This window comes from Mustela nigripes, chromosome 3 (assembly GCF_022355385.1).
Source record: "Mustela nigripes isolate SB6536 chromosome 3, MUSNIG.SB6536, whole genome shotgun sequence".
In the NCBI taxonomy this organism is placed as follows: Eukaryota; Metazoa; Chordata; class Mammalia; order Carnivora; family Mustelidae; genus Mustela; species Mustela nigripes.
Window position 1 is genome coordinate 64,377,262 of NC_081559.1, and position 24,645 is coordinate 64,401,906.

The following is a 24,645-nucleotide window of genomic DNA, read 5'->3' on the forward strand; positions in this document are numbered from 1 at the left end:
AATATACAAGGATGTATCACTCATTTAAAGGCTATAGTTTAATCACTTGTCCTCTTAGTATTGAATAATGGTTAACTGAATAGTGAGTTCCCGTCTAAATTTTAATATATGGAAATAGCAATAAGGAAAGGGGGGTAATCGTTTTCCTGAATTAAAATATCATCCTCAAATTTTCATCATTGTTTAATTTAGAAAACTTAAATCTTCAGTACCAAACATAATATAAAACTTCAGCCTCACAGATGCAGGACACATTGCAAAGCAATTACTCCCTTTATGACTTTCACTCAAACATCATAAAACTGGACAAAAATGAGCTTTTTATTATACCAATTACTAATAATGCTCTCATTGTGTTTGATAAGAGTGACTTAATTTTGTCAGTGAATCAAAAACTGAATTGCAGTGGATAACTGGAGTCCTTTCAGAAAGAAGACGAAGGGGTTCTTCCTCTTATTGGGTTTCCATTTGTGGGGTGTTGGAGTCTACCACATGATCAGCGCATGGAAAACCAGGATTTGGTGTTGGAAGAAGTAAAAGGTGGCCGAGGGAGTGGCGACATTCACGGCTTGAAGGGCTCCTAAGGATTACGCAGTCCATCTCCAAATTCCTACAGATGAGCAACCAAAGGGATGAATTAACCCACCCACTGTCACCTGGCTGGTGAATGGCAGACTAAGGCCTGACAGTGGGGCTCTTGGGTCCTTTCTGAGTCTTTCTTCCCTATAATCTGTTTTTTCAGGTGTTGTGACATTACAGAACTTTTATTTCCCTACTTCTAGATTGCCTTGCCTTTCGTGAAAGTGGTGTTCTCTATTAATGTAATTGAACATTGCAGGTATTTGGCTGCTTTGCAAGCATCTGATTTTTCCATTTTTCTACAGCATTCTCAAATAATGATGGCATGATGCAATTTGTTCTTCTAACATCTTCACTCGTGTAACAGATGTGTCTTTCGTGGCCATATATGGCCATGTCTAGATTGAAGAGTACTGGCAGATTAGGAGTTTAGAAAGCATTGAAGTGGCTATACTTAATATGTTTGGATTCATGATTCACATAACGCGGCCTGTTCCATGTAGGTTTTCAGATATAATGCATAGGCATGGTGACAAGATAACCTTAAAAAGCATAAGAAAAATCAAGCCTGAGGTGCCCAATATTTTTGAGAGAGAGAGAGCACAAGCTATGCCTTATCACCCTTTTCTTTTATAATTCCTTTAAAGTGTTCTCAAAATGCTGATTCTCAAGTAGATAGACCCTAGCTCAGGGCAAATTCATTAAAAAAAAATTACTTGTGAAAATCCTGACGTTACCTTCAGGTTTTTTCATAACCTATGCTGTCTCAAGGGATAACCCTTATTCTCCTCCCACGGCTGTGTATTATCTGATTAAATTTTGTATATCACCACCTTGATGAAAAGAGTCTTCCCTCCTTAACCTTATTTAACTCTATGCTTTTTGGATTCTTGGAACTAATTGTGGTGTATGTTAACGGCTGGGGAGAATAGAGGTGGGGATGTAGCAAAATGAGTATCAGATATGGTTGATGTGACATTGCAAGTGCTAAACATTGCTTATTCAGTGAATTAGATTTGGGGTCTTTCCAGTATATGTATCTGTTGCCATATGGTTGGTCAGGAAGAAGACTAAGCTGCAGCGGGAATGCAGCACAGAGACCCAACAGTACAGTGGCTTAAAGAACAAGTTTGTTTCTGTCTCGTTTAACAATCCCAGTATGAGTGGCCTAGGCTAGCAAGGCTGCTCTGCTCTAAGTGGTCTTCAGAAACTTGGTGTTTTTTATTTTGTTGATTTGCCATTTTTAGTTCAGTGATTCTCAAATGTTTTCGTTTTTGGTCCCTTTTACGAGTATACAGGATTTTAAAAGAGCTTTTGTTTTTATTAGTTATGTCTATCAATATTAATTAGGAATTAAAACAAATATAAATACATTCATTAATTATTTAAAAATAAAAAGAATAAATCATTACATGGTAACACAAATAGCATTCTAAAGAAAATAACTTTATTTTCTAGAACAAAAACTAGAGATTTTTGCAGTCTTCTAATATATGGTTTAGTAAAGGAGAGCTGTATTCTTATCATTGTGGCTACATTCAGTCTGTTATGATGTATTAAGATAACCGAAGAGGTAAAAGATCTGTACTCTGAAGCCTATGGAACACTTATGAAGGAAATTGAAGATGACACAAAGTCACAAACATCCCATGCTCATGGATTGGAAGAAACAAATATTGTTAAAATGTCTATACTACCCAAAGTCATCTACACATTTAATGGAATCCCTATCAAAATACCACTAGCATGTTTCACAGAGCTAGAGCAAACGATCCTAAAATTGTATGGAACCACAAAGGACCCTGAATAGCCAAAGCAATCTTGAAAATGCAAAGCAAAGCTAGAGGCATTACAGTTCCCAACTTCAAGCTGTATTACAAAGCCAGAGTGATCCAGAGTGGTATGGTATGTATGGTACCGTCTCAGAAACAGAAACGCAGATTAATGGAACAAAATAGAAAACCTGGAAATGGGTCCACAACTAAATGGTCAGGTAATTTTTAAAAAGCAGGAAAGAGGGGAGCCTGGGTGGCTCAGTGGGTTAAATAAAGCCTCTGCCTTTGGCTCAGGTCATAATCCCAGGGTCCTGGGATCGAGCCCCACATCGGGCTCTCTACTCAGCAGGGAGCCTGCTTCCTCCTCTCTCTGCTTGCCTCTCTGCCCACTTGTCTGTCAAGTAAATAAATAAAATCTTAAAAAAAGAAAAAACACCAAATAAAAAGCAGGAAAGAATATCCAACAGAAAAAAGACAGTCTCTTCAACAAATGGTGTTGGGAAAACCAGACAGCGATATGCAAAAGAATGAAACTGGACTACTTTCTTACACCATACACAAAAATAAATTGAAAACGGATGAATGACCTAAATGTGAGACAGGAATCCATCAAAATTTTAGAGGAGAGCATAGGCAGCAACCTTTTGACCTCGTCCACAATAGCTTCTTTACTAGATATGTCTCTAGAGTCAGGGGAAATAAAAGCAAAAATGAACTATTGGGACTTCAAGATAAAAAGCTTCTGCACCGTGAAGAAAACAATCAACGAAAGGCAACCTTGGGAGTGAGGGAAGATATCTGCAAATGTATCTGATAAAGGTTAGTATTCAAAATCTATAAAGAACTTACAAACTCGACACCTAAAAATCAAATAATCCAGTTAAGAAGTGGGCAAAAGACATGAGTAGACATTTTTCCAAAGATGACATCCAGATGGCTAACAGACATGTGAAAAAATGTGTAACAGCTCATCAGGGAGATACAAATCCAAACTACAATGAGATACCACCTCATACCTATCAGAATGGCTAAAATCAACATAGGAAACAATAGATGTTGGCAAGGATGCAGAGAAAGGGGAACACTCTAAAACTGTTGGTAGGAATGCAAACTGGTGCAGCCACTCCACAGTATGGAAGTTCCTCAAAAAGGTAAAAATAGAGCTACCCTACAATCCAGCAATTGCACTATATCCTTTGCACCCAAAGGATATAAAAATACTGATTTGAAGCAAAAAATGCACCCCAATATTTATAGCAGTGTGATCAACAACAGCCAAATTATCCATCAACTGATGAATGGGTAAAGAAGTGGGGTGTGTGTGTGTGTGTGTGTGTGTGTATGTATATATGTATATATTTACATATATGTATGTATGTATTAATCAGCCATAAAAAAGAATGAAGTCTTGCCATTTGCAACGATTTGGATGGAGTTAGTATAATGCTAAATGAAATAAGTCAGAGAAAGACAAATACCATATGATTCTATTCATATGTAGAACTTAAGAAACAGAACAGATGAACGTGGGAGGGAAAAAAGCAAACCATAAAACAGACTCTTAAGTATAGAGAACAAACTGAGGGTTGTTAGAGGGGAGATGGGTGGGGAGATGGTTATTAAATGGGTGATGGGTATTAAGGAAGGCACTTGTGATGAGCATGGGGTGTCTGTGTAAGTGATCAATCACTAAATTCTACTAAATATGTTAACTAACTGGAATTTAACCAACTGAGCCACCCAGGCGTCCCCTAACTGGAATTTAAATAAAAACTTGAAATTAAAAAAATCTGTCATGGTGTGCTTTTTTTCCCCTTTGGTTGAAGAATTAGAAGAAAATCTGGGCCTCACAAAGTTATGTAGTTAGAAAAGGCAGAAATATCCTAACACTGTTTTTCAAAAAACTGTAGATAATATTCTTTAATACTACACCAAAGCTCAGCAAGAATGTCGGTGAACTTTTTGTGCCCATTGATCGATCTTTCTTTTTTACCCACATTTGATTATTTAACTTGATGCACTGGTCATTTGGAAATTCTTGGTTCACCGAGGGGTACAGATCTTATAAATGTTGACATGTCATTATAAATACCAAAAATATTTTTTTAATGTTTTCACTGATCTCAGAAACTTTTAACTAATGGGAAACTGTTAGGAGTATAGTAGACAGTGCTAATACCAAAATACTAATATTTGCTTGAAAGCTTGAGTTTTATCATTGGCAACAGATACTGTTATTTGATTTTCTTAAAGTAACAGGCTCACTGTGTTCATTTTCAAGAAAACGTCTATAAATACTCAAGTCAGAGTAAACAAGTCTTTGTGGGGAAAATAAACAGCCAAATATTCACTCATATTTCATTAAGTTCATGGTTTTGTTTTTTCATGTTTTCTCCACCCTCATGTTGTTGTTTCTCTCTGTCCTGAATAAATGGTAGAGATAGAAATAAGAAGAGTTTTCTGTATGTGGTAATTGTACTTTTATTACCAGCTCTCCATTCCTGGTGGGGCCAGTAGCCTCTAGGAGGGTATGCAATGCATGGGTGTATGGCCTGCATGAATCCTGTGAGCAACCCACAGAAGTTTAACCTTCTTTTAATCACTAATTAGAACAACAGTATCCAGCCCCAATTTTTGGAGTAATTCATCTTTTCACAGGATAAAAAAATGAGGCTTCTTTCCCTGTGTCCTGATGTGTCCATTAGGAGATCTTAATGATAGAGTGCTCTTTCTCCCTCTCATCTGGTTCAGCTCTTACTTTTGTTCCCTTTCTTCCTATTTGGCAAAAACTGTATCTTACTCATGAAAGCCAGCTTTTCGATTTGAAAATATTATGCAGGGAGATTAATGACTCCCACTCAGCTAGGATGTGGTTGAAGGAAGCTTGGATCTGGTCCTTGGCCACAATGATCTATTCTCTTTCTAGCGTTTGTGAGGTTTACGATTAGCATCTCACACAACGATGAATGAAATGACAGACGGATCTAGGCATTCTGTGGACATCAAGAAGGGGCCCAATAATAACGAGTTTACTTTTTTAAAATCACTTTCCCCTTTTTGCTGATCCACATTGCTTGTATTTATAAGCGCTGACCCATATCCTGCTGCCTTCTTTGTGCTTATAACTCTCCTTAGAAGGTGACAACCGATTAGGAAAATCCATACCCAAGAACTTAAAATCACAGGAATACATCAGAGACACTTTTTTTTTTTTTTTTAAGATTTTATTTATGTTTTTGGCGGAGATCACAAGTAGGCAGAGGCAGGCAGAGAGAGAGGAAGGGATGCAGGCTCCCTGCTGAGCAGAGAGCCTGATGCAGGGCTTGATCCCAAGACCCTGGGATCATGACCTGAGCCAAAGGCAGAGGTTTTAACCCACTGAACCACCCAGGCACCCCTCAGAGACACTTTTTAAACGTTGAGAACCAATTTATGGACTCTGTACTTTAAAGAGAATCTGTAGTTCAGTGGAGAGGAAGATCCACCAGAAGACCCACCAAAGAGTATACAAAATGATCTCCGAAGGCTGCAGAACAGCAAACTAGTGCCTGAAAAGTTGATCAAGAGGCAGGAGGGCAGATGGGGGAGCTGGCATGCTGGACAAGATGCCTTCTAGCTTCAGCTACTATGATAGCTCCTAGTACCTCCTCATGGAGCTCCTCTCCCACTTCCCCCTCCAAGCCTGTGCTAGGTGTTTTTTTTATGTACTGTTCCTCTGCATCCTGTGTTCACCCCTGCTACAGCCAGTTGTGACTGTTGTGTTTATCCAGATGATACGTTTCCAAAGAATGGAGAACTTGTCTGTTGTATCTTCATGTCTGACAGAACACCTGATTCATGGTAGCCACTCACTAAATACTGAAAAGAGTGAGTGAGTGAGAGGGTGCAGTAATATTGGCACAAAGATACCAGGCCAGGGGCAGATTGGTTTAGAAGTGGTAAGGAAGAGCTAGATGGGGTTCTTCACATGGGATAGGTGGGTAGGTAGCCAAGTGATTGATAATCATTGTGATGATGCCAGGCTTATTCTATGTCATTTGCTCATCTCATTATTTTCCTTTCTGCTTTCTCTTAGTTGAAAATTTATAAATTATTAATAATTTGTTTATACTTGAGATATCACCATCAACATGAAAAGACTCTGAAGGCTGTTATTTGATCTACTAGGTTTTAAAGTTAATTTGGATTACTGAATAATGTGAGGATGATAATATATGACTATGTTCCTAATGTTCTTTATAAATATAGAGCAAAAGTGTGTGTGGTTTTTTTGTTTTTTGCTTTTTGTAATGAGCCCTGTTAAAAGTACATGGACCTGGCTACTTTTCATTATTCAAATAAGACCTGTCCATTGCATAAAAAAATATAACTGCAATATATACCTGTGTAATTTAGTGCTGATACATAAACATTAAAAGCAAAAGTGGGCACCTGGTTGGCTCAGTCATTCAGCATCTGCCTTCAGCTCAGGTTGTGATGCCAGGGTCCTGGGATTGAGCCCTGCTCTCTGCTCAGCGGGAAGCCGGCTTCTCCCTCTCCCACTCCCCTGCTTGGATTCTCTCTCTTGCTGTGTCTTTCTCTGTCAAATAAATAAATAATATCTTAAACAAACAAAAACAAAGGTAAAAGTCATCTGAGATAGTCATTACTCAAAAAAGGAACAAAGAAGGAAAAGAAAAATGAGGGACGCCTTGGTGGCTTAGTATGTTAAATGTGTGCCTTTGGCTCAGGTCATGATCCCAGGGTTCTGGGGTTGAGCCCCGCATTGGGCTCCTTGCTCACGAGGGAACCTGCTTCTCCCTCCACCTGCTGCTCCCCCTACTTGCGGACTTTCTCTCTCTTTGACAAATAAATAAATAAATAAAATCTTAAAAACAAAACAAAACACATTACTCAGCAATAATCAGTAAGTAATTTCAGTAAATACCCTGCTAGATACATTGCATATATATGTGTGTGTGTGTGTCTGTGTCTAATTATGTATCTACTTGAAAATCAGGAACCCTGTCTATTCTGTTTATAATCTAATTTTAATTTCATGTGTGACTATTGCCTCTTACATTCCTTTAGGTCACCTGATACTAGCACTGCGGTGGGATGCAGTCCCCCTTTGACAGTGTTCCACATCAGATGCTCTGCGCTCTGCTTTCTCCAGAGGTGCAGAGGTCTTTTAGACACAGGCAGGTACCACCTAGAAAATGGGGGAGTTAATATGGAAGTCTCGTGCAGTGGGGGATGAGAGTGGGTGGATAAATGCCCTAGCCCCTGGCCCTGTGTTGGGACAATTATGAGATCCGTGCTGTGTACATTCTGCGGAGCTCCCCAGTGGAATTGAGATGCGGTTGGTTGCCTGGAGCAGTAGGTAACCAGCTTGTTCTGCAAACCATACTGGATGTTCTCATTCATCTATCCCACCTTCTCTGTTTTCCCAGTTCTGTTTTCTGGGATCACCTCTCAAATAGCTTTCCACCCACATCCTCGTCTTGGTCTGTTCCCTCAAAATCCCAACTAAGAACATACCAGCGTCCTATTACTGAACAATCAGATTTACTTCAATTTCTCATTTCTAGGGAAAGAATTATACTGGAAATCCATGTGCAAATGCCTTAGATATGGATGTAATTTTTTTTTTCCCAATAAAATTTGGGTCAAAGAATATGCTGATTTTAAAGACCAAATAACTTTTTAGGAAAATTACTCCAGTTTGTAGAGTGTTGATTTCCTTATATATACTGATGACCCCTTTAAATATTTTTCAAACTCAGATAAAAAAAATTCTGTCTAGTTCTAGCCTGTAATTTTTATATGTGTTTTGGGGCACATGCAGTTTTGTTTAGTATGTTACCTGCTTGTATCTTCTCCCTGTTTTTTCCATCAAGTATTTAATGTTTAAATATTTTAATCGACTTTTATGGGCTTTTTAATGTATTAAGATACTAATCAATTGCTGTATGTTATAAATTGTTTATCTACATTATCTTTTAACTAATTTTGGTCTTCTTAGTAGCCACTCTCTTTGGTCACATTCCCAAATTTTACACTGGCCTGCCCATGTCTCTCCCCTTGTGTTGATATTTTCACCATTTTCCCCTCCATCTAGGTCTTTCCACCTCATTTTCTTTCACCTTCTCTTTCCTTCATCTGGTTTCTTTATTCTTGATTTCTTTTCCTAACATGGAACTAATCAGTCCCTTCCTCTTTGTAGTGATTCTCACTAGGTGTAGCGAGGAGTCCACACCAAATCCATGGAGATAGCTGGCTTTTTAAAGCTTTCTGTTCCCTGCTTTTGAGAATTACAGCCACAGTTACTGTAGGGTATGTGTGAAGTCCCTCGGCGGAGCAGAGGCTGAGAAAGTGGAGAACCACTGACTAGAAGGTTGTAGAAGGCATGGACATGCTGTTCACATTGCTCTCGTCTTTGTTTCTGTGATAAACCCTCATAGAGACCTGGTGATCTCAGGGCCCATCTCCAAGGAAATCCTTCTATTTATGAATGTTTGGCAGCTCTGCAAATTACCTTCTAAATTGATTGCTGAATGTGCTGAAAACACAAGCTTGACCAACATCTTTTTTAAAGCCTGATCAATATAAAAGGCTGCTTTCTTTATATAATGACATGAGGGTCAAGTCCCAATTACATATGCACATCATGAGAGTTTTCAGAGTTAATGCAGATGCCAGTGGGGGTTGGGGGGGACTCAAGGGAAGGGTCACCACTCTGCTTTGCAAATTTATATTCACATATCTACTGACCCAGGAAAGGAGGAAAGGGTATGGTCTTGCATTCTGGGGAGTACCCTAGACTGCTCGCCACTGACCAGCAATACCCTCAGGCTGAGAGACTTGGGGCTTTATTCTTTTCATCCCAATTTATTTATCAGTATTTTTACACATAAAGCCTGAAATATTTCTTTGCATTCTGAGTTATTTTACAGTGTGTATTAAAAATGTAGCTTATTTTGAATAGATTTGATTTTATATTCATTTAAATGATACAATTGAAGGTTTCTGAAAAGAATTTGCAATGTTTATATAATAACATTAATGTAGAAATTAACATCAAAAATTGCACCTAAAAGGAAAAATAAGCAAAGATATTAAAGAGACAACCACAGTTGCTATGACTAAACTTTAGAATTCAATCTCAAAACCAAGGTGAAAAGATAATAACATGATAATGTAATTCTCATTTGGTAAGAGGAAACATTCACAGAAAGGAAGTATTTTTTTCCCCTTGAATTAAATTTTAAAGGAAAAATATCGTGGATCTTACACATTCGACTTCAGGTAAACTAGTGGTAACCTTTCTAATATAAAGTTCTTTACAAACATGGAAATACTTTTGTTTAATTTATATCTAAAAATAAATCCTCAGTATAATCCAAAGGTATAAGGTTTAAGTGTCACTCAGTGAAAGTGTTTTCAGTGAAATTAGTTTCAGTGTAGTTCAGGAATCTAGGTTTCTGGCATTTAAAACACAATCCAAGGCTCTGTATATTTGGTACTTAACCTCTGTGGAGGCCAGCATGTCCCCTAGAATGTATCCCTCGACTGTTCATTGTCTTAACTGGGCTTTTTGAAAGCCATTTAAGAGTTCGGATAGGACCCGTGAAAAGATGAAATTTGGCCTCCAAGATGCTGTCTTTGGTTAAAAACCCCAAACCTTTCACATCTTTGATAAGTCAACAGCATTTTTTAAAAAAGATTTTATTTATTTATTTGAGAGAGAGAGAGAGAGCAGGAACAGTGTGTTGTGTTGTGGGTGGGGAGCAGACTCCCCACTGAGCAGGGAGTCAGACATGGGGCTCAATCCCAGGACCCTGGGATCATGACCCGAGCCGAAGGCCGATGCGTCACCGACTGAGCCACTCAGGTGCCCCAAGTCAACAATATTTCTTTAATACTTAATGTGATTGATGTTCGATTTGTTAAATCGAAAGAGTTATGAATTCAAACAAAGTGTTATTCATTTAGCTACAAGTGACTCCTGATTCTTGGGAAAAAAAAGTGTATGTGTGTATATGTATATCTGTATTTACATTTAATCATTTAATACTTGCCTGGTTAACCAGGCATTCTTTTCCCTGGCCTTGGCTTCAGGCTCGGCTATTACTTTAGGCTTCTTGTGACATGAGAAGCATGAGGGTTCTGAGGTAGCTGGCTTACTTGTTTTGATTTTTTTTTTTTTTTTAAGATTTCAATTATTTTTAGAGCATTTTTTGTCCACAATGAGATAGAGGAGCAGATACAGAGATTTCCATATACCCCTCACACATGCATAGCCTATCCCATGACTGAATCTCCCACCAGAGCAGTCCATGTACTATAACCGATCTACTTACCCAGACATATAATCAAACAAAATCAGTTCTTTACATTAGAGTCCAAAAGACTTGGACAAAGCCTCCTTGATTTTTGATGATTGATCCATCCTCATGATAGGGGGCATAGAAACTGAAAGGTAGATTTGGTGGGTTTTTTTTTTTTTTTAAAGATTTATTTATTTATTTATTTATTTGACAGAGAGATCACAAGTAGACAGAGAGGCAGGCAGAGAGAGAGAGAGAGAGAAGCAGGCTCCCCGCTGAGCAGAGAGCCTGACGTGGGACTCAATCCCAGGACCCCGAGATCATGACCTGAGCCGAATGCAGCAGCTTAACCCACTGAGCCACCCAGGCGCCCTTGGTGGGCTTTTTTTAAAACTATTATTTTGAAGGAGTATGTCAGATGGAACTTTAAAAAAACAAAAATAAGACCGAACCCATCTTATTCCAGATGGCAAAGTAAGATGATCAGATCTGACCTATTTTTATTAGTTCTGTTCGTGATGAAACCTCTACAGAGCAGCAGATGAAAGAAGATACCTGATAAAAGAGCACATTCTCTACTTTTCTCTTAAAAAAAAAAAATCCTGTATCTTAGGCATATATGGTCAAAATGCAAATGAGAACTATAAGATGACCCCTCCTCCACCACGCACGCACGCACGCACGCACGCACGCACGCACAGCACTTCTGACCTCCATCCTGGTACTGGGGATGAGTTTGCTTGGAGGAAGAAGAGCCACAGAAGCCTCTTTTTGGACACCGTGTTATTGGCAGATGCGCTTGCCACAGAGTTGTGTCTCAAGTGATGTGTCTGGCAGCAGATGTGTGTAATATAATGAAAAATCCCATTATACATTGTGGTTTAGATGGAGAGTGTTAGAAGTCATTTCTTACCCACAGCATTGTGGTCTGTCTCAGTTTTGTTCAGATGTTTCATGAGTCGTCTTAATTTGAAATTAGTTGATGTGGTGTTCAATAACTTTTAAGCACATTTGTAAAGAATTGTCCTTAGATGCTATACTAGCTCTGGCTGTCATAACAGAGTAGCATAAACTAGGTAGCTTAAACAATGGCTATTTATTTCTCACATTTCTGGAGGTTGGAAGGTCCAGATCAAGGTTTAGCAGGGTGAAGGTTAGCTTCTGGTGAGGGCTCTCTTTCTGGCTTACCTGTCTTCCTGATGGTCACCTTCTCAGTGCTGTCATCACATGGCCTTTCTTCTGAGCATGAGGGAGAAAGAAGAAGATATATCTCACCTCTTCTTCTTATAAGGCCACCGGTTCTTTTAGGATTGTGATCTTATCCTCATGATCTCATTTAACCTTAATTACCTCCTGAAGTCCCTATCCATATACCCCTGTTCCCCAAATATGCAAAGCCTGTCCTGTGATCAAATCTCCCAGCAGACCAGTCCATGTACTACACTTGATCAACCCACACAGACAGTCACACAAAGTCTGTAGTTCACATTAGGATACAAAAGACTTGGACGAAGCCTCCTTGATTTTTGATTGATCCATCCTCCTGATAGGTAGTATGAAAACTGTATGGTAAAAACTGAAAAGATTCCCAGAAATATGGAAAAGAGAAAAATTGTTAAATTGATTATAAGAAAAGATCGCTTCATGATATCAATTCAAATAAAAGAAGTTATACCTAGTATATTATAAGCAATTCAGATTCATACACCAGTGTTGAACTATAAAAAATTAGGAAAATCACCTTCCCATGGACTTAAGTTTTCTAATCTGTACTTGAGAAAGATAAGATTTGTATTTGTTCTACCTGTCTCATAGGGTTTGGGAGGCACATAACTTGAGATCCCAGAAAAATGTGGTATGTGTATAGAAGGTGATATTCATACCTTATGTTGTCAAAGTGAGAGGTATGTGTGAGCTTGTGAAAGAACTTCTCATTCAGTTGTTTGGCAAATAAGCCTGCTGGCTGAACTGGGACCCAGTAGTCCCTCAAATTCATGAGATTCAGGCCTTTTGTTCCTGTCTCACATGGGCGGGGTCCACTGAGAAACCAAGTCTCATCCAGTATTCGTGCAGGTCAGTCAAGTTTCAGCACGTAATTGAAACAGGTCTAGGTGGTGCACATCTGAGGCACACAGAGAACAGCCTGCGTGTGAGGGAAAAAGAGAAGCCAAGAAACTCATAGAGGAAGGAAAGTTCTAAATAATGAATTTTTCTAGGTCACTGGGAGTCAGACCTTTGTTCTCCTTCCTTTCACTGGAAGGAGTAGCCACAGTGGGAGAGATTCCCACTTCAGAGGAAAGCTCACACATGCCTGGAGGCTTGGGACTGATCGATTCAGGAAAATGCTACATGGTTTGTCATAGGCCTTGTGTTTAAATCTGGATTCCTTTTCATTAGCATTCAGTAAATGAATGCTGAACTGTCAGCTTGGGTAGGTGCTGGGGGCGTAAACATGTGCATAGGATATACCTTTCCTGCCAACCCCTGGGACTTTCAACTAATTGTCGAAATGCTAAACAGCTTTATCAGAAAAAGGGTAAAACCTAACATTTGTACTATACCTTAAAATGGATTTTGGTATGTCATGCCCACATTTAAAAAATTATGTACCTGTGTTTAAGTTATTGATTAAAAATAAATATGCTAAGCGAAATAAGTCCATCAGAGAAAGGCAATTATCATATGATCTCTCTGATATGAGAAATTTGAGAGGCAGGGCAGGGGGTCGTGGGGGTAGGGAGGGAAAAAATGAAACAAGGTGTGATCAGGAGGGAGACAAACCATTAGGGACTCTTGATCTCAGGGAACAAACTGAGGGTTACTGTGGGGTAGAGGGGGAGGAATAGGGTGACTGGGTCATGGACATTGGGGAGGGTATGTGCTATGGTGAATGCTGTGAATTTGTAAGACTGATGATTCACAGACCTGTACCCCTGGGGCAAATAATACATTACATGTTAATAAAAAATAAATAAAATTAAAAGAACTCCCCCACCAAAACAAATCTATGTATGTTTATATCTGTATTAAATAGAAGAAAAGACCCAAAGACCCAAAGTGGGCTGTAGGTGAAATGTTAATAGTGATAAAAATACACATTATTTTTCATTATTTTCTGTGTCTTCCTCAAAGGACATGTGTTTATATATGATGACAACACATTGAACTTTCAAAGCCTCCAAAGTATTTTTATACATGCTCTCTCATCTGGGCCTCACAATTACTCTGAGGTAGATCAGTAATAGACATCAGTGTTATAGGTGGGAGAAAGGGAGGAGACAGGCACACCCCTCAGGCACCCAGGATGTTACATGCGGTGAGATTACTCCATGTGTATGGCCAAGTGGCAAAGCCCGGGAAATGGAACGGAAGGTGAATCAGTAGTGCTTTAATGAAAGGAGAATGGTTTAGGGCAAAGAGTGGCTTTTTACCTCAGTCTGGTTCCCTAAACTGATACCTCGTTCCGTTTTTACAAGACTCAGAGGCCGGGGGCACAGTTTGGTTTTTTTTTTTTTTTTTTTAAAGATTTTATTTATTTATTTGAAAGAGAGACAGTGAGAGAGAACATGAGCGAGGAGAAGGTCAGAGGGAGAAGCAGACTCCCCAAAGAGCTGGGAGCCCGATGCGGGACTCGATCCCGGGACTCCAGGATCATGACCTGAGCCGAAGGCAGTCGTCCAACCAACTGAGCCACCCAGGCGCCCCACAGTTTGGTTTTGAGACCGGCGTGTCGGTTTGATTTTCAGCTCTGGGACTGCCTAGCATTTAACCTGGAGAGTTATTTCCAACACAGGGCCTTATTTTACCTCTGTATAAAATGAAGCAAATACTACGAGCTCTTATCAGGATAAAAGGAGTTCATGTGCAAGAGCCCAGTCTCGAGCTCAACAACTATTTAGTTGTTTAAAGAACAACTAAAGAACAGATCATGGGGAAAAACCCTAAAAAAAAAAAAAAAAAAAGAAGTGTGGATGCAGGGCTGTCTGAGCAAATCTTAACCAATGTCTTCATCCTCATTGGTGAGGGCTGACACGGATGACGGGTGACAGTACAGACGGCTCTAAGGGAGACAAAGACCTTATTCTACTGCAGACAGCGGCAACTTTTATTAATCTCATACGGTATGGGACAACGTAAGGAAGGAGGTTAGGTCCTTGTAAGTACAGCCAACATGAATCTTTCAATGATAATGTTATCATTTTGAGATGCATAAACATGGACCAGGTTAAGGATGGGTGATTTTTTAGTAAGAAACATACAGATGTATCCCAAATGTATGTAAATGTACGCCGCGAAATGCTGATAACTCTAGGTCAGAGATACAAACGAATTATAAAGTGAATAATACAGTAATAGGAGAGCGTTTGTGCTGGTATTCTTGGATTGTTCAGCAGCCTGTTTAAATCTAGCCCAGTCTCTCCCTGCTTTCTATAAATGTTTGGAATCCCTGTGTACCCTTCCCGGTTCTATTTGATTTTACAGTGTTATCAGGCAAGTGATTGCTGTCAAATGAAGAATGATTGTTTTGTCTTTAAAAGACCTTGCCCATGAGCTAGGGGGTGGAGTGTGCTGTGAGGATTAATTCCCTGGGGCCTGGATTTAGTCTGGGCGGGTCTACTGTAATCAGTATACCCGCGCCTGTTACTTAACGGCTGGTCAGCAACGCATGAAAGGATTGATGGATAATGTTGCTTTGCAATGTTGGGTTGGAGGAGTTTCAGAGTAGTTTGCACCAACTGTCAGCATTGTTTATTGATAATAGTGAGATTGATGATTTGCATCTGGTCTAAGTGAGACCCCTAAAAGGCTCTGCTGCAGAAGCTGGGTACATAGTAGGAAAATGTCCATGTGACCAGTAAAATACAAAAAATACTAGTGGGGACTCTCTTACAGAAGTAGCCTGAAATACTATTGATCTGGGAAACAAAGGCAGAAGAAAAAATATTAAATTTCCTTACTACCTACCGCCCATTGACATTTCCTTGAAATAGGCAGAGTGACATTCCTCTAGGGACTCAACTGCCTCGATGTTTACACTTTGCTAAGGGCAGAAGGCAGTCCTAGCCCAGTTCCCCCCTCCCCAGGATCCTGTAAGCCTACTTTAACATATAAAAATTCTTTTGGAAACTTCTTTATGTTGGCAATTATCCCTCAAGCATATGACCCACCAGTATACATCTGAAGGGTCTCATGTCTAAGGTTTTATTAGACAGTAATAAATGACCTTTTCCCAACAATAACAATAAAATGAACTTTCCTCAAAGTCCTGGAAATCTTGTTTCCAAAATTCCTAAGAAAATCATGCTATCCCCTCCCAGCTTGAAAGTATATAATCAGCCTCTCCTCATGACCCTGGTGCAGCTCTTCCTGCCCACGGGGCCTGTCTTCATGCTTTAATAAAACCGCCTTGTTTGCATCAAAGATGTCTCAAGAATACTTTCTTGGCTATTGGCTTTGACACCTAACGTCTTTCCTACATCATCAGAAGATTACCCAGAGAGCATGTATAATGGAATATTAATTGCTTTAATATCCTAATTCTAATTAAAGTTCTTCAGTTCTTATACAGGTAGATTATTGAATTCCCAAATACTGGGGACAAGAATCTGTCCATAAACATCTCTTATCCTGCTTCATTTCCAAAACATGTAAAATGTGTTTGTCATTTTTTTCAGACCCCCTGGTTGTGGAATACAAGGCACTGCTGGTACAACTACCCCTATCAGGTAAGGAGATGTTACATCTGGGTCTTTACACGCACAGGGTATCTTCCTTAGGTCAGGTTCATGGTTTTAGGCCCCTGCCTCCATTCCTGCTGCTTGTTGCAGACTTGGCCTCCTTAAGGGAAGTACCTTGTCTTCTCAGTGAAGTTCCAAATCAAAGCTCAATTGCTTTAGCAAGTGGAATAAGCTGGAAGGTGCATTTGCTGAAGAGTGAGATACAGTCAGTTCAATAGCTGGGGGATTCCTGCTTCTAATAGCTGATCTATGTCTAATTACCACAGAGGAGAGCCTGAAGACCTGAAACCAGCAAGGGTCTATCTGGACAGCGAGCGCGCAAAGTTCAAGTGTAGGACTATGGCAGACAGGTGGAGTTCAGGCCACTCTGTGGCTTATGAGCAACCTCTAAATACATATATCAAGTACCATTTTCTTGAGCATGGAAAAACAGGCTTGTATGATTATAGTAGACTTAAAACCATCATCAGCAATGAGATGAAAATTACATCCCAGAAAGGGAGCATTTCAGATCCCTGCCTCCAACATACCTTTGCCTCTGTCCATGAATTCAATAATATTAGCATGTGTTGCATCCCTCAGATCAATTACTATCTGAATGTCATAGCTGGGTCTTTTCTTGTAATTTAACTGAAAATTTTATGGAATTCCAAGTTATTTGGAATATATTACATAAGAAAATCAAATGCAGCAATGTATTTTGGTGATAAAATAGAGAGGTATATATTATGATAGGCACTTTGGATTTTTTACTTTAACTTCCTTCCATTCCTTGGGTTGTCTTTTTAGAGGCATTTGGTCTTTTGGGTATGTATAAAGTTACTGGGGAGCAAGCATGCTCTGTACCTTCTCTGTCACACTCCGTGTTGCAACTGGCTAGGGACCGGTTTGGAAACTCCTTGGGTTGGTTCAGGGCTAGAGACACATTGAAATGGAATTCTAGCTTACATTTCCATCTCTTTCATGTAGTTTATTCAGATTGGAAAAGAATGTAAACAAGCAATATGACCTGGTTAGAGAAAGCTGAGCATTCCCGGCTTTCTAACAGAGACTAAAGCAACATTGAAACCAATCACTTACTGTGCTCAACTGCAATTCTCGGGCTCCACTGCTGTTTTACTATCTTACCTACTTGGGATATTGTCATTATACCTCTCTTTGTGTCCTGTAATAGCATATTGAGTGGAAAAATCCAAATATATCTAGAATTCTATTTATATATCTAGAACCTTCTAGAAACTGTAACTCACATGTGGAGGTGGCAGCTGCTCCAATGCACTGCATTTGTGAGGTAAATTCTGTCCTATGAACACCACTGAGACAAACATCACATGAAATGTAATACCTACCCTTTATAATGATGATGTAATCTGAAATAACTTTCACATTTATGGCTGGAGCTAAGGAATTGCTTTTTTCTGAGATAATTAGTTGCTGGGGCAGTGGCCCAAAACTGTAGTTGCTGACCGTTTCACAGACAAAACTAGAGATTTAACATGAAAATTTGAGGGTCTGGTAGATAGTTATATTTAAAAATAGGAAACATTAGTGTGCCTGCCTAACTCAGTTGGTAGAGCACATGACTCTTGATTTCGGGGTTGTAAGTTTGAGTCCCATGTTGATTATAGAGATTACTTAAAAATAAAATAAACTAAAATAAATCTTTAAAAAAATAATAAAGCTTTGTGCAGTGGCAGTATTGTAGCCAATGAGGTTTATCCGAGGCGCGATTATTGCTAATTAAAAAAATAATAAAATGGGGGTGCCTGGGTGGCTCAGTCAGTTAAGCGTCTGCCCTTGGCTCGGGTCATGATCCCCAGGTCCTGGGATTGAGTCCCATTTTGGGCTCCTTGCTCAGTGGGGAGCCTGCTTTGTCCTCTGTCCTTCCCCCTACTCTCGTTCTCTCTCTCTCTCTGTCACTTTTTTTTGCTCTCACTCTGCTCTCTCTCTCTCAAATAATAAATAAAGGCTTTAAAAAATGATAACAATAATAAAATAAAAATAAGAAACATCATTAGCATAGAAGGAAAGATACTGTGTGGGGGGATTCAGATCAAGATTGTCTTCTGCTAAGACATCCTTGCTTATAAATGAAGAATTTGGCATTAGCCCCCCAAATCTAGAACTAGTTCATGATCTCTCATAGGAACAGTGGTCAGCTTTGATAAACTCTGTATTCTAAAAAAAAAAAAAAAAAAAAAATCAGCTCTTTCTTTTTGTATGTGTGGGGGGAAAAAAGCATGTAATTATTATGTGTGTAATTAGAGTGCCTTGTTGGTAGCTATGTTTCCATAAGTATACAGATTACAGTTCAGAGTCAGTCCCAGGCCTTAAGGGTACTTTTTTTTTTTTTTTAAGATTTTATTTATTTATTTGACAGACAGAGATCACAGGTAGGCAGAGAGAGAGAGGGAAGCAGGCTCTCCGCTGAGCAGAGAGCCCGATGCGGGGCCCAATCCCAGGACCCTGGGATCATGACCTGAGCCGAAGGCAGAGGCTTTACCCAGTGAGCCACCCAGGCGCCCTCTTAAGGGTACTTTAAAAGACAGATCATGCTCATGAAGCATATTTATTATGTCTTTAACATGTATATTAAATAACTGGACATATATTTAGTTGAGAGTAGTCGTCTGTTGCAATTTTATTAAAGGCACACTGCTTCTCGTGTATTAGTATATATGTAACTTATTATATGATGATTTTTATATATGTGTATTTATTTTAAGTTTAAAATAATGGAAAGTGGCTTTAGTTGGCCCTGTTTAGTTTGTCATAAAGAGCCCAATTTGGGAATGAGAACCCCTAACAGGGTAGTCACAGAGCCTCACTACCCGGAAGACTGGTGATTGACCTTTCAACCCAAACCAACTGCTGGCAATTGCCAGTCAACTATACCATCTAGAAAATGATGGTACTAATTCCATAGGATTTTTATGAGAGTCAAAGAAATTAACATGCAGGTAAGCCTTGTCAGCTGCAGAGCATTCCTTGAATGTAGCAGTTTTGTAATGTGATGCTCTTACAAACTCAGTGGTTTCTAAGATGTGCTCTCACTTGTCTTCCTAGCCCTCCATGGCTTTTCCCAGGTGGTGGTGCAGGAAATCTCATTAAAACTGAAATTTAACCTTGGCTCCAAAGGTCCTAAAGCCAGTGCCCTATTTTCTAGATTCATTGCTGCCATGTGTCTGACCTGAATACCCATCCCTTACTGCTAATGCCTGCAAATTTTTAAAAGGACAATTCAGTGGAAAATATATGCTCCCTGGGGTGGTGCTGAGTTTGATAAACACACTGATACTCATTGTCTCTCAGAGCTTGGGTATCGCTGGTGGTACAGCATCCTGTACCCCCTCACTGTTGCCAAAGCTCAGTGGGAGGGGCAAATGTTTTCTTTAGTGCCAGTGGGTAAAGCTGGTAGACTTAGTAGTTAAGTGAGTGCCAGCTTCTCTGGAAAGTGATTTGTTATGCTTCTATTAGTTCACAGAGCATTAAAGTTTCAATTGTAGTTACTGTGTATACTGTTACATTGTGGATAGCTTGGAGATGATGCATTTCAAAGGTCTTCTGGTAAAGTAAGATATTTCATTATAGCTTAGTAAATACAATAAATATTCCTGACTTCTGCTGCCTCCCTGAGCCCCTCCCCATTCCTGGACCTCTGAGGCAGATAGAGCAGGTGTCACCTCCATTTTACAATAAGTAAATTAAGGCCCAGATTTTATACCTACTGAGCTATGGAGCCAAGACTTGGTCTCAGATTTCCTGGCTGGGGGCCTAGCCTGGTATTTCTTGGCAGCTTCCTTTTTCCTATGTCTTTTAATAAATATTTTTGAGTTACCTTTTTTTATATTTACAATGTATGGAACATTTACTAATACCAAGAAAGCTCTGATTAATGCAGAACTTGACCTCCATGACCCATCTGACACCTACCTCCATTGCCCCTGTACTATGGAATTTCACAACACTTTCCAGAGTTATTCTTTTTGTGTATGTGGTTGGTTTTGTTATTGTTGTTTGTTGTTTGTTTTTTGGGTTGTTTTTTTTCAGGTTGTCCAAGGAATCTTACAGATACTTATATCAAGGAACTGTAAATCTTGTTGTTAAAATAAATAGTGAATTGGGTACCAAATGTTCCTATTCACTGACACTCTTTTGCTGGGGCTGTAACAAAACTTAAGGCCATCCCACTGCAAATCAGAGGCTTGCTTCAAAGCCCTTCTTCTCCACAGAAAGAATGGGGCTGGGATTTGCGGAGGCATAACACCGTGTCCCTTTGCAGCCCTGAGCTTGAGATGCTGGGGACACAAATTGGTTTCCTATTAACTATTAATCTTTCCTTTTTTTCTTTGATCCTCAGCCACTCACAACTGACCTTCACTACTATTATATCCTGGAGCTGTCGTTTTATTGGTCTTTAATGTTTTCCCAGTTCACTGATATCAAAAGAAAGGTAAGAGTGGTTGGGCTGTGAAACGCTTGCAGATGTGTGTGCTGGGTGGCCCCTGGCAGATGGGTGTCGAGTCTCAAAGGCGCTCACTCCTGTTCTCTGACAGGGCTAGCTTAGTCCTGCTTTCTACGTTACCACAGAGAGGTCCTTATTTTGCCTGTGGGGCTTTATGTTTTTTTCACATCGGCTCTTCCCTCCTTCCTCCAAGTCTGGTGTTCTTTTCTCCGTGAAAAAATATACCAATGAATCCAAACAGCAGCAATTTCTCTCTGTCTGATTCACAGAGCCCTCTGTTCTTCAGATTAAATAAAGAAGAAAAATTGTATCTGTAGCCCTTGGGAGAGAGTAAATTCTCATTGTCCCAGCCCCATGAATGAATTTTTCCTTAATTAGAATTATCCAACATCCAAATACATCATGAAAATACAACTTGGCTCCCTGGACTGTGGTCAGCCTCCACCCATCCCCCTCACCGGACTGGCTTTTGCCGTGGGTGCCTTGAACTCCTCAGTGTTCAAACCCACCCCTTCAAGCTCTCATCCTACCAGCTTCTGGGAAGAATAGACACTTCTGGCTAGCTACTGCTTGTAATTTTTCCATCATACCATTTTCTCCAGACTCCCATATTTGGATCATTCCTTCAAAGTCGTCTTCGGGGCCCCGCAGCTCGGTACCTCATGCGCTCATCTGTGCAGGGTCTAGTCCTGGATGACAGGACATCATCTCCGGGATGATCAGCTTATATCTTTCAGCCTTACCAACCATAACTCATGTACCAAGAGCTCCCAAATGTTTCTCTTCAGCCCTGGGTTCTCTCTAGGTCCACACTTCCACAAATCTAGGCATAAGTTATAGTAATATGTTCTTTGTATTTATTTTCTCATTTAATCTTCCCATCAACTCCAAGATCCAGTTCAATCATTTATTGTTTATCCTCATTTTGTGAATGAGGAAACTGAATTTTACTTGCAAATTATTTCCAGCTGAAGACATGATCATCCCCTAGTCTTTTGGTTCTTCCGGGAAGCGGAAGTCACACAAGCTAGGGTTTTCCTTTGCCCTCCTCTTTGCTTCTCCTTATACTTGAACTCTTAATATCATGGACACATTTACCTAGAGCCATCGCGACTTTTTTGCTTAATCTGTTGCAGCAGCCTTTTAAATAGTCCTCCTATCTAAACGGCCACCTAAGTTATATTTCTAAAACCTTCAGGACAAAGCCAGTCAACATGATTCAAAGCTACTTCTCCAGTCTCATCACCATCCTCCAGCCTCCCCCTCTGACACACACATATATCCCAGCAAGAGTATCTTCTCATCACTGATCGCACATAATTTTTTTCATGCACCTTTTTTTTTTTTTAACAAGACCTTACCTTGGCTAGAATATACCCTATTTCCCTCTTCCCAAACCCAGCCTAGTCTAAAGTAATAATCTCTTCTTTGAAGGCTAATTCAATTCCTCCAGAATTTTTGACCACTCCTTCTTCTGGGTTTAGTTTACAAGTGCCCAATGTGTACATGTTCTGTTTTTTAACTATATTTATAGCCTCTGAGAGAGAGTAAGCTTTCAGTGTCCCAGCCCCATGACTGAGCTTTTCCTTCGTCAGAGTTATCTAACCTCAAAATACGTCATGAAAATAAAACATTCTTAAATGAACTGTGACCTGGTGGCCTGCCTCTGTCCCTTCCCCAGACTTGAAGGGCGAAAGAGCAAGATATGTTTGTCTTTGTGCCATGGCCATCAGTGCACCTGCTGGTGATGAGGATCAGTAAGTTTAGGGTGAGTGAGTAAACAGACTCATCAGAATGTCTTCTGACTTACTAATGGAATACCTTCCAAAGTCCTCTGCAAACAGAACTATGTGTTGTCAAGGAGCACAAGACTGGAACAGTGTAACTTCCTTGGTTAGATCAGTAAGCTGCTGCGTTACCACGCGGTATCCAAGTGGCTGCAGAAGAACACGTACGAGCCTGTGGTCCTGCTACCTGTGGCCCCTTTCCTCAGGGGCATACCGGCCTCTTTCCTCCAACACAGGCTCTCTGGGCTGTCCCAAAGCTGGCTTTCCTTACCCTGTGTGACTGCACTGCCTGCCTGAGATGTCTGTTGTTTGATTCTCAGAAAGGGCTGATCCCTGTGAGAGCTGGAGCTTGGCAGAGCAGATAACTCATTGACAACTATCATTTGTGGTTCCTTCCTCATTGTACCATGCTGGGTCACTTTCTGGAAATGTTTAAAGATACCCCAGTAGTGGTAGGCCAGTCAGATTAGATCTCATCTGTCTTACGTGAAGAACCTTCTTCATTCCTGTCCTTAGTACTTGTAGACGGATCAAGTCCTCGTGCTAGGCACAGTGCTAGGCTTATTGTGCCTTTTACTCCTTTGTTTTTTTAAACCTTTAACTGTGGTAGAAATACAAAACATAAGATTGTACCTTCTTAACCATTTGAAGTGTGCAGTTCAGAAGTTTTCCACATATTCACACAGTTGTGCCACCAGTTTCCAGAACTCTTTCCATCTTGCATAACTGAAACTCTGTACCTGTTAAACCATAATTCCCCCATTGTCCCCTCCCCTCCGGCCTCTGACTGCCACCATTCCACTCTCTGTCTCTGTGTACCTCATATAAGTGGAATCGTACCGTATTTGTCATTTTGTGGCTGGCTTATCTCACTTAGCATAATATCGTCGGGATCATCTCTGCTGTAGCCTATGTCAGAATGTTCTCCCTTTATAAGGCTGAGTAATATGCATTTTGTTTTCTTTTGTGAAGCACTTTTTTCCAGGTAGCTACAGAAAAAACTTGCATTAAAAAAAAGGAGGGTTGAATATCTTCCCATTTTGTAGCTGGGAAAATTGATATATAGTGAGTCTATGTAAATTTTTCAGGGTTGTGCTGTGTGGGAATGAATTAGAGCCCTAATTTACCCAGCGAGTTTCTGTGATTTGCTCTGAGATTAGACATGTAAGCAATTCTTGTATTGCCTTGCCTTGCCTTGCTCCTGACATTAGAGGTAGTAACCCTTTTGCAGCTCTTTGCCATTTTTAGTGGTTTCTCTTTTGCTTACTGAGAATTAGCTGTGCCATCTAGAGTCAAATAGATTAATAAAAGCAAGACTATAACTGTACTCGGCTCCTAATCCCAGTGAGACATTACATACCGAAAGTCACCAAACCCCTTCTGTTTGCTTGAATTTTCTCAACGTGCATTTAACATGTATTTTCAGTGAGCTAAGAGGACTCATAAAGTCTTCATTTTTTGAAGTCAAGTGACCGTTAGCTAATAGCTGTCATAAGGGGATCATTTTCTAGGGTTGAAGTGTATCATGTTGTGTGGTTTAAATATATCTTGCCTCTGTGTGGAAACCACCTATGTATAAGAAGAGTGATTTTACAGTGAAATTCGTGGAACTGATCTCAGGCTGGTACATATTTTCAGTGTTTCACAATGACATCTCTGTTTTTTTCTTAGTAAACACCAATAGCCTGTTTTAGACACGTGTCCCCTCTCCCTTCTTCAGCTGGTCAGAGTACCTTTGGACATTCCTGGTGCAGTTGGTTTTTTCTTCCTTGCATAGAGTGGGAAATTACTCAGCACAGGTTTTATTTTTTTTTCTATTTTATTTTATTTTATTTCTTTTCAGTGTTCCCAAATTCGTTGTTTATGCACCACACCCAGTGCTCCATGCAATATGTACCCTCCATAATACCCACCACCAAGCTCACCTAACCCTCTACCAAAACCCTGTTTGTTTCTGAGTCCGCAGTCTCTCATGGTTTGTCTCTGTCTCCC

General features: G+C 39.9%; 1 protein-coding gene and 1 pseudogene across 2 annotated transcripts in view; both read left to right on the plus strand.

Annotated features, from left to right (window-relative positions):
- CERS6 (ceramide synthase 6) overlaps positions 1-24,645 on the plus strand; it is a 309,729-nt gene that overhangs the window by 218,159 nt on the left and 66,925 nt on the right. For both annotated transcript variants that reach the window (XM_059394118.1, XM_059394117.1), the window contains exons 5-6: positions 16,339-16,389; positions 20,762-20,854. In XM_059394118.1, the coding sequence (XP_059250101.1) occupies positions 16,339-16,389; positions 20,762-20,854 (144 nt within the window). The remainder of the gene's footprint in view (positions 1-16,338; positions 16,390-20,761; positions 20,855-24,645) is intronic.
- Positions 18,081-18,211, plus strand: LOC132014663 (U4 spliceosomal RNA; annotated as a pseudogene).